The 10684-nt window shown below is 41.8% G+C and overlaps 1 protein-coding gene and 1 long non-coding RNA gene across 2 annotated transcripts; one reads left to right on the top strand and one right to left on the bottom strand.

Annotated features, from left to right (window-relative positions):
* Nucleotides 1-6913: 6913 nt before the first annotated feature.
* Nucleotides 6914-8621, top strand: LOC140767510 (ammonium transporter 1 member 2-like). The gene has a single exon (XM_073107443.1). The coding sequence runs from the start codon at nucleotides 6927-6929 to the stop codon at nucleotides 8451-8453; it is 1527 nt and encodes a 508-aa protein (XP_072963544.1). The 5' UTR covers nucleotides 6914-6926; the 3' UTR covers nucleotides 8454-8621.
* A 386-nt stretch (nucleotides 8622-9007) lies between these two features.
* Nucleotides 9008-10292, bottom strand: LOC140767412 (uncharacterized). The gene is made up of 4 exons (XR_012105569.1): nucleotides 10155-10292; nucleotides 9761-10058; nucleotides 9613-9656; nucleotides 9008-9495 (listed from the first exon to the last, which is right to left on the bottom strand). It is a non-coding gene; the product is annotated as an uncharacterized lncRNA (long non-coding RNA).
* Between the last annotated feature and the right edge of the window lie 392 nt (nucleotides 10293-10684).

The following is a 10684-nucleotide window of genomic DNA, read 5'->3' as shown; positions in this document are numbered from 1 at the left end:
TAATTATCACAATAAGTATCATCTTCATAACTATTTACCAAAGTAGGCACCTTTGGTGCCACATCGGCAACAATGATTGAGAAGTTAGTGAGGGTAAAACTTTATATGATGCCACAATAAGTGCTCAGGTAGATTGATTACTAATTGAGTTAGGTCAACTGTATAATTTGTATGGGGATAGGATTAGGATAACGATGGATTTGAGTCATATACCAATGAATTAGAGATTAGATTATGAAGCTGATAAGGGATAAATAAGGTTAGCAACACGACAAATTCGATGTTGAATTGGTGTTTAATTACGTGGGAAGGAGAGTAAGATGGCTTATCACGTCAAGCATCCTCCCAATTCTTATTTGGAATCATAGAATTCTTAGGAATTTGGATATTTGATAACTCATGATTGATGCCAAATCATCTAAACAAGATAAGTTAGAACTTTTAACTGTTGTTGCAAACTGCGTCTCGATCATTGAGATGTGGATAAGGGGAGAGAATTATGAGAATAAAAAGTAGCGTACGACACTGCTAGAATTTGGAATAGATTCTTTCTCCCCTTAGAGTTTTTTTCATTCACCGCTAGTGAGATCTTTCTCATCTCTCCCCTCCCCTCCCCTAGCCCAAGTGCCTAAGGGAGGACATAGCTCTTCTGCCTCTCCTCTTCCTTACCTTACTCCCCTAGAGCTTCCTTTCTCTCCCTTTCATCTCTCATCTGAGACTCTTTTTTCTTTTATTTATTTTTTTCTACATGTGTTTACCTCTCTCCATCGTGTAATCATGTCGTCATCGTTGTTAGCTAGGCGTTGTCTATCGTTGATTTCTCCTTTTGTCTCTCTTGTTGTTAGAATATAAAATATAAAATTATTATTTTTAAGCTTTTATAATAGTTGGTGATTTAATATGGTATCAAAACCAGATGTACATCATGAATTCAAATCCTGCTATGGCCATCCTCCATCCCATCGCCATCCATCTTGCTGCTATAGTTGCTAAATGGTTCTGAGTTTTTGTTTTCTTTGTTTTATGCCTTAAGGTTCTCTTCAATCATATATATCGATCTCAGTTTTGGGCTTACATATAATCCATTGAGCTGAAATAAGGCTTATCATAATTTTGTTTCATTTTAAATATATATATATATATATAAAAGAATGGAAAGTAAACTTTGGTCTGCGTTGACCCTAGCATTGCTAGGGTTTGGCGCCTAGAGGGATTTTCTCCCTTGCCACCGCTGGTGAGGCTTAGCCACAATCTAGGAGAGGGGAGCACTTGATCTTTCTCATTCCCCCACTTTCTTCCTCCCTCCCTAAAGTTAGATCCCTCATGCCTCCTTGCTACCATTTCTCTCTTCCTCTCGACGCCTTCATATGTTGCCCGCAACAACATCTCTCCTTCCCTCTCACTTCCACTCTACTTCGCGCTCCCTGTAGCCACTCAACTCTGTGCCCCTTGTAGCCGCTCTTCCATGCCACAGCCGCTCCCATCCAATGCTCCTCACTGCCTCCATCGTTCTCATTCTTCCCTTGTTGGATCCATGCTTGGATGCTTCCTCTCGCTGTTCCCTATCATTAGTGCTCTCTTTCGCCTTCCACCCCATGCTTGGACGCCATCCTAAACCCCCTCGCTCCTTTAAGCGGCACCTCACCACCGTCGTCGCCTTTCTTCACCTTGCTGAATCCATGCTTGGTAGTCGTCTGTTCTGCGATTTGCGCTCCAATTTCGCCACTGAGAGGTCACCCTTGCTTAGTGTGTTCTCTGTCATGTCAAACGGGAAATACCATGACCTATTCACAGAGTTGTCTATGCTCGCCATCGTCTATTGCTAGGGTACAGACGTAGTGCTTTTTGGTGATCCCTGGTTTTCTTTTATTTTGCTTTGCAGCAAAATTAGGGTGTTGTTTTTTTTTCTATGTTCTTTAGTTTGTGTTATAGATAGGTGATATTTGATGCTCTTGCCTTAGTGGATTTCCAAGACCGTTGGACTGACAAAACCTGTAGCTATTAGGCTATAAATACTAAACACGATACTTTTTGCTCATGTGAATCTCTTGGGCTATTCTTCATTTCATTATTATGTTCATATCCTTCGACTTGATCCTCTATCTAAAACTATAGTGTTATCTATTATAGGCTAAGTGTGTGTTGAAGAGTTGCCACTCTATCTCTCCTGCTTTTTGCGTATCAAGTCTGCCTATGGGCTTTCCCTTAAAAAAAAGAATGGAGATTAGTTCCAAATTAAAATGCATTTAGGTAATGAAATAAAATAAGAGTAACGGAGGTCAAAGACAAAAAAAGAATTAAAAGAAAGAAATAATGAACATATCTCAAGCCGATCTTATTAGATTGAAACTATTTGGGAACATGCCCACGAACTGATCAACAGTACTCTTAGCATAAGAATGGTCCAAAAAAATATGACTGAATAGATTCATCTTGAGAAGCAAATATATAAACAATGTTTCGAGTCTATGAATTTTATGTTATTCTTGAACCTAAATCCTACATCTAACGTCAGGAAAATAAATTAAAGTTTATTTTCGTTCTGTCTATCTTTTAAAGCTAGTCAGAGAATAGAATACATGTACATTTGTACTACTCCCAAACTAGGTCAATATATACTCTCTAATAGATATAATTAGATTCTTTCATCAAGAGAATCATACAGGCATGTCTGTATTAATAATTGGCAGCTTCTTTCGCTGTATCATAGCTATTTCTCAACGTTGAATTACTTCCAAATAGATACTTCAAGTACATTACAGTTGAATCTTTGTTTTTATTTTTATAATTGCATGTCTTCCTTCATCCATTTCTATTATGAAAACCATATATTCCAGCTGCCAAAAGTTGGAGATCCATCTATATATATATATATATATATATATATATATATATATATATATATATAGTCTTTATTACCAACCTGCATATAAAAAAGAATAAATTTGATGCTTAACAGTTCTTGTGGTTGCTGACATTAAATACTGGGTGCTGGAATCTTCGCAGTTTATTTAGTTAAATTATAGATTATAAGTATTAATTCGACAAAACTAAGCCTAATCGGCAGTTTATTTATCTAAATAATCTACATCACAAACTTAATTCCTATAAATTAGTATTTTACACTATGATTAAAGTCTTTACTTGACATATAATACCATGGTAACGAACCCATTAAGTCTTCTATTTCTTTTCTGTTCACTAAACAAAGATTCTTAAATATACTTTCAACTTTAAAACAAGCAGCAGATAGATGCTGTCAGATTAGGTTCAACATGAATTGGATTGAATAATCTAAAAGAAGAAGAAAAAAGAATCATTTTGCCTTGAAGATTAATTCGTAGCTTCAACTTATATATATGTTGTTATATATATGAATATAAGTGTTTATTATCCATTTATTATTTAAAGTGCTCAAAACACACAAACAGATTGAAAATAATAATAATTAAAGATTGGACTGGATCATCGGAATTTTGCATTAAACAAGTGAGATTAATTTATATAGAATTTGTGGACATGACATCAGAGAGATGCTTAATTTTCTCAAAGTCTAAACATGAAGATTAGTGGCCGCATCTTCCAAATTGCAAGGTTTAGACTATGTCGATGGTGATGTCGAGCCTGCACTTTTGTAATTAAAAGAGATAATGATACTAAAATTTAACATACTAATGCATCTAATCAGTTAAAGTTATATGTATACAAGTATATGACGGCCAATATTATCGCCCAGTTAAAACGATGTTCGAACTAACCTACGATATTTTGTTAGATAACTAGTTAATTTTAACGGTCAGATTATTATGTAGCATATCAATAATATATATTATAATTTTACTAGTAATCGGCTAATGACTAAAGTTATAAAATGAAATAGTAAAATGACCTAAACAATCATTTGTTTGATCGAATTAGCTTTTTTTTTATTTTTAATTAGAAGGATCTGAGTCCAGCTATTACATGCCTCCTGTGCACAGAAAGCACTTGAGGTATTATTGTCAAATTAATATTTGATTGAGAGAATTTTATTGTGATAGAAAGGCGTGAGTACTATTAATTTTGGACAGAATATTTCACCAACTACAATCCAGTTATATGTTTAGAAGTGTAAATCTTGATTTTGTACAAAATACAGAGGGTAAAAGATAAGCCCTTTTTTTTTTCATTTTCACTCTATTGTTATTTTTTAGGTGACAAATAATTTCCAAAATACTTTGCTCATAATTTTTACTATTGTTTTAAGAGAGAAAGTTTCTTGACAAGATTTCATTCTTCACAGAGCTATCAAGCTCAATGAGCAGCTCAGGCTCAGCTCGGTTAGAGCTAAGCCAAGCCCAAGCCACTAAAATCGGTTCAAAATTAATATCGAGCTAAGTCTGATCTGGAGCCGGTTTGCTCAGGCTCGGCTCGATAGGCTCAGTAAGGGTGCCGCTTCCTCCTTATTCTTCAGTCGCGGTGCCCCACCTCCTCCTCCTCCTTTGGCAGTAGCAAACCGCTGTGCTGCCGCAGCAATGCCGCCTCCTCCTCCTTCGGCAGCGGCAAGCCACCGCGATGCCCCACCTCCTCCTTCTCCTTTTCCTCCTTCTCCTCCTTCTTCTTCTTCTATAGCAATAGTGTCGCAGCTGCCCACCTCCTCCTTCGGCAGCGGCAAGTTGCTCGGTGCCTCGCCTTCTCCTCCTCCTTCTTTTTCTTCGACAGCGGCAAGCCACTACGGTGTCGCCTCCTCCTCCTTCGGCAGTGGCAAGCAGCCGCGATGCCCCACCAGCCTCGCCAGTTCGCCTCCTCCTCTTTCTTCTTCTTCTTCTTCTTCTTCTTCTTCTTCTTCTTCTTCTTCTTCTTCTTCTTTCCTTTTTCTTTGATTCAGCTTGGGCTTGACCCAGCTCGATTTGAATGAGGCATGATGATAGGCTCATTTCAAGCTCGAGCTCAATCTGGCCCAGCTAGAGTCAAGCTCAGCCGAGCCTGAGATGGAGCTGGCTCACTCAAGCTCGGCTCGTTTACACCCCTATCAATGATAGGACTCTAGAACAAGCTGCAAAATTAGTTACACAAGCTATAAGTAAGTATCAAATCTCAAGAGCATGCAAAAGAATAATAGAATACATAACCTAAACAAAAGGGCAAGTTTAAAGTTTCGGGGTTTAATGTATTTGTTAATTGTCACATCCTTTGTAGACTCAAACACCGTAGCTCTAAGCGAGCCCCAAGAAAGATGAGACGATGGTTCAATTCTATCAATGAAACACTATTATAACCGTTTAATAAAACAACACATAATAAGAACCATGACAAATGAACGTAGGAGGCAAAAAAAGAAGCGACGATGCCATAAAAATCTCCCCATGTTGGAACCCGAAGAGAGGAGCAGGAAAAGCCTCCCATGCCGAAGTCCAACCAGAAGGGAAGAAGCAACATACAAAAAGCCCTGAGTTCCTTGAACCACCCAAACTAGCTGGAACCCAAGTAATGATCAAAGCCCCCATGGTGGGAGCCGACTGGGATTGGACAAGGGACCGAGCATAGCTCTCACTTCTGCTTAATCAACACCATTAGCTATGGGCTGGGGAGGACAAAACGAGGGAGGAGAGGGCCCGTCTGTCCCCACCATGCTGGATAACAAGGGTTAGCAACTTTCATAAAGAAAAATAAGAGAATAAGGAGAGATATACGGAGAGAGGAGCTTAGAGAATGACGGAGAGAAAGGAACAACATCAGCGGTGACACTCGGTAGAAGACAGGACGGGAAAATTCAAGCGACATTGGAAACCCTAGTTTAAAAAAAAAAGAAAAAGAAACTAATAGCTTGAAATTATTGTATAATTTTTAATTTATAAATAGGATTATAAATTCATTAAAGCACAGCTGCTCTAACGCCGTCTAATCTCTTGGGAAAACATCAACGTGGTCATCCATTTAACAAGTCAAGATGCTGATCTAAGGTATTATTCACGACAATGACCCAAGATATGAAGTTGTGCATTAATTAAAAGCACCAAACTATTTGCTTCCAATGAATGACTTAGAATCCTGATTCTAAAGTTGATGCATCCACTAACTGAAAGCAAAAGCCAAAATATTTTAATTCTATCTCAGCTGTAGGTGTTTAAACAAAAGAAGAGGACAAAAAATGTTTAATTAAAGATGATCGTGCCAACCAAATGACAAACTTTAGGTCTTAGTTTTGGTGTACTACGCTCCCTCATTTGTTAATATTTTTTTAATCTCTTTCTTTCTCCTTGATGCAAGAAAATGCATCAAACTGATAGGCGAAGAATCTATAAAACCTAAGTATTATATTGGTATTTCTAATCATGGTGGAGCATACAATTATTATTTCTACTAAAATTAATATTGTATAACACAATTAGACTCATTATATCTCAAATATTACAAGAAACTAATAGGCTATCTATAGCAAACTCGGGTACTAATTAATTTATCATTTTACTCCTTGAAACTTAGGATATCATGTATCATCAAAAGGCCTCTTTTAATTAGTTGTTAGCATTTAGTTAGGCCTTTGTATACTAACAACCTAGAAATTAATCTAACCTCAGTACACTTTCTATAGAAAATAGAGCTCTCCAAAAATAACCACCATTTTTATACTCATAAAATTTATTTTCTAACTCAAATCAAATTAATTGTAGGGGTATATATGGGAATAAAATATTTTAAAAGGGTGTATATACAAAATGCCCTATTTCGGACTTTCTCAGAGCCCGCAAGGCCGAAAGTGAACGGGTATACATCTGGATCCACTTCAGAAAATATATATATAAATAAATAAATAAGTAAATAAAATGACCATTTCTGTCGTTTTCCTCTACCGCGATCTGCTATAAAAGACGAACGCCATTCCCACCAATCTCCCGCCCCCAATACTTCAACTAGTATTGTTATTGGAAAGCGCAAAGGAGAAGATGTCGACGTGCTCGTCCGACCTGGCTCCGCTGTTCGGCGCGGTGGCGGCTAATGCCACCGGCGCAGCGTCGTACATCTGCGGACAGTTCGAATCGGTCTCCCTCCAGTTCGTCGATGCGGGGTACGCCATCGACTCAACGTACCTCCTCTTCTCCGCCTACCTCGTCTTCGCGATGCAGCTCGGCTTCGCGATGCTCTGCGCCGGCTCGGTGCGCGCCAAGAACACCATGAACATCATGCTGACGAACGTCCTCGACGCGGCCGCCGGGGCGCTCTTCTATTACCTCTTCGGCTTCGCCTTCGCCTTCGGCGCCCCCTCCAACCCCTTCATCGGCAAACAGTTCTTCGGCCTCAAGAAGCTCCCCCAGACCGGCTTCGACTACCCCTTCTTCCTCTACCAGTGGGCCTTCGCCATTGCAGCCGCCGGTATCACCTCCGGCTCCATCGCCGAGCGCACCCAGTTCGTCGCCTACCTTATCTACTCCGCCTTCCTCACCGGCTTCGTCTACCCCGTCGTTTCCCACTGGTTCTGGGCGGCCGACGGCTGGGCCTCCCCAGCCAAGAACCTCGACCAGGACCTCCTCTTCCGCTCCGGCGTCATCGACTTCGCAGGTTCCGGGGTTGTCCATCTAGTTGGTGGGATCGCCGGGTTCTGGGGGGCGCTCATCGAGGGCCCCCGCATCGGGCGGTTCGACCGGAATGGCCGAGCCCTCATCCTCCGCGGCCACAGCGGCACCCTCGTCGTGCTCGGGACCTTCCTCCTCTGGTTCGGATGGTTCGGGTTCAACCCCGGCTCCTTCCTCACCATCTTCAAGTCGTACGGCCCCTCAGGCTCCATCCACGGCCAGTGGTCCGCTGTCGGGCGGACAGCCGTCACCACCACCCTCGCCGGCAGCGTCGCCGGGCTCACCACCCTGTTCGGGAAGCGGCTCCAGACCGGGCACTGGAACTTGATCGATGTCTGCAACGGGCTCCTCGGCGGCTTCGCCGCCATCACCTCGGGATGCTCCGTCGTCGACCCATGGGCCGCAATCATCTGTGGGTTCGTCTCCGCGTGGGTCCTCATCGGGCTCAACAAGCTCGCCGCGTTGGTCAAGTACGACGACCCCTTAGAGGCCGCGCAGCTCCACGGGGGTTGCGGCACGTGGGGGATCATCTTCACGGCGCTGTTCGCACGCGAGAAGTACGTGAACGAGGTGTACCCGGGGAGGCCCGGCAGGCCGTACGGGCTCTTCATGGGCGGAGGCGGGCGCCTCCTGGCGGCGCACGTGGTGCAGGTGCTGGTGATCGTGGGGTGGGTGAGCGTCACCATGGGCCCGCTCTTCCTCCTCCTACGCAAGCTAAAGCTGCTCAGGATCTCGGCGGAGGACGAGATGGCCGGCATGGACCTTACGACGCACGGCGGGTCCGCCTACGCGTACCACGACGACGGCGACGAGACGACCAACCATCACGGGGCGGTGCCCGCCCCGTTCAGGCCCTCGTCTGTGCCGGCCAAGGTGGAGCCCATCACGACTCAGGTGTAGGTAACGCGTGTGCTTTTATTTATTTATTTCTCTCTCTCTTCTTTTCTGTGGTTTATTTATTTATATATTGTGTTGGTTTCTTGGGATTCTCTCTCTTTTGGGGGTTTTAAAGCTGAGTGTATAGAGACGAGGGGGATTGGGAGGATGATTGTGGTTCTGGGTTGTGGTGTGATTGGACTCTCTGCGCGTGAATCAATTGTGAGTTTTTGAGTGGGATTCTCTGTCTCCTTTTCTCTTCTTTTTTTTCTCTTTCATTTTATTTTTCTAATATGTCTCTGCTATATTATTTGGATTGCAATAGAAAATATATTATTTGGATTGCAAAGAGTTTTTTTCTCTCTTTTTTTGGTCTGATCAACTAAGAGAGTACTAAACAAAGAATGTTTAACCAAGAACAAAATTATATAGAGCTGTAGGAAGATATTGGTATGGAGTGCATCTCCTGCTATATTCTCGTAGTTCCACTAAACAACTTACATGAACTCCTCAATCAGAAAAGATTTAAAAAGAAAAATGGAAAATGAAAAGAAAAGTAAGATGATCTCAAACCTTCAAACAAAGTATTATAAATACGACAAGTCAGAATATTTGTATCAAAACTTCTACGCAAAGAGCAAGAAAATTGATTACAATATCCGGAGATTAGAGTGTTCTGGGAATCAACTACAAGCAGTCACAGGAACAGGACCAAAACTGAATCCAAAAGCATAGTATGGTGATGAGTCATTGTTTCCATTAAGTGAGGACATGAAAGTAGTAACAACAGTCCAGTCTATGAGTTCCACAATCTCTCTTTACTTTCTGCTGATTTATCTAAAACTTAGAATAGAAATGTTAGATATGTCAAAATAAATGGCCACATTTTATCCCCTATATTTATCCCCTTTAAGGTTTAAGCCACAATGAGTCCAAGGGAAGACTATGCAAGCAAAGCAAGGCAGGATCATTCCTCTTCAATACCATGTATATTTCTCTGCTTGCTTAACTTCATCTGATATAGCATCTTCGCAGAAGCCGATCATTTTGAGAACCTCCATGGCAGCTGGTATCAAGCAAACAGGTCAGTTCATACACCTCGCCAGAAGAAAGTGATGCCCTTCATAAATCTAGATCATAGGTGAGGAGATGAGAGACAAATAATTAGAATATAAGTCCGTACCCTTATGATTTGCCACATTCCTTTGGAACTGAGGGTTGGTTGGACTTCAAAAATATTAAAAAGGGTTACTTACATTTTGCTCGTTATGAATTATGTTAGATAAAATGGTAAAAAATTGGCTGAGCAGCAGTCCACGAAGGCACATTACCTCTCGCGCATTTCCTCAAACAGCGCAAACCCATTCCCCACCTTCCAAACTTCGGAAATCAGAGCAGTTCAAGAAACCATATTTTCCTTCAGACAATCCATCAAACAGCTCGCGTGCAACCGCGATATCTAAGTACCCCACGTAAACATCAAGAAGCGACGTCTGCACCACACCTTACGCATCAAAACCAGATTTGCGACATGGGCGTGAACCAATTTGACCAAATTAACGTCGAAATTATCCGAGCAAGCTCTGAGCACGTGGGGATAGATGAACTCGTCAGGGCGAGGCCTTCCGCCTGCGAATCACGAGGTTGAAGAGGTCAACGGCGGAGAAGGAATCAAGGCAAGAGGAGTTAGGATAGGCAAGGCTGTCGAAGACGAGGCGAACGTACCGGAGTTCGTCGAGGAAAAGGCACCAGAAGAGGACGAGCTTGAAGGAGAAGGAACCGGTTCCGGTGGTGGGGACACCACTTCTTATCACGTTTATTCTCGTAAGCACAAAAGAAGAGCTGTACCCGTGGCCCTTTGGCTTAACGAGGGTTGTGACTAGTTACCTTCTAGGGTTATTTTTTATCTTTTATTTTTTAGTCACCTTCTAGGGCTATTTTTGTCTTTTATCTTTTACTTTATTTAGCCTATATAAAGACTTGTAATCATCTTTTATGGGTTAATAAATATTTTGAGAGCTTTTGCTATTGAGTGTTTGTTGGTGGATTCCAATGTCGGTGGATTCCGACACCCCGATTGGTGGATTCCTCGGGTTTGATTATTTCTCCCTACTTTTTCTTCTCAACTCTACAATCAAGACGTTGTTTTACATCAGCTTTGATATCAGAGCGGATCATTTCCTAGTTTATGGACGCTCTACCGCCTGGATTTTACGCAGCGCCTCATCTTTTCTTTGTCAGATCAATTGCTCCAC

Source organism: Typha angustifolia, chromosome 9 (genome assembly GCF_048772165.1).
Source record: "Typha angustifolia cultivar Huaian chromosome 9, ASM4877216v1, whole genome shotgun sequence".
NCBI classification, from domain to species: domain Eukaryota; kingdom Viridiplantae; phylum Streptophyta; class Magnoliopsida; order Poales; family Typhaceae; genus Typha; species Typha angustifolia.
The sequence above is the reverse complement of the archived record's forward strand: the minus strand, read 5'-3'. Positions and strand labels throughout refer to the sequence as shown.

Excerpts from the sequence above, each read along its gene's own strand:
- LOC140767510 (XM_073107443.1), top strand. The coding sequence starts at position 6,927 with ATGTCGACGTGCTCGTCCGACCTGGCTCCGCTGTTCGGCGCGGTGGCG.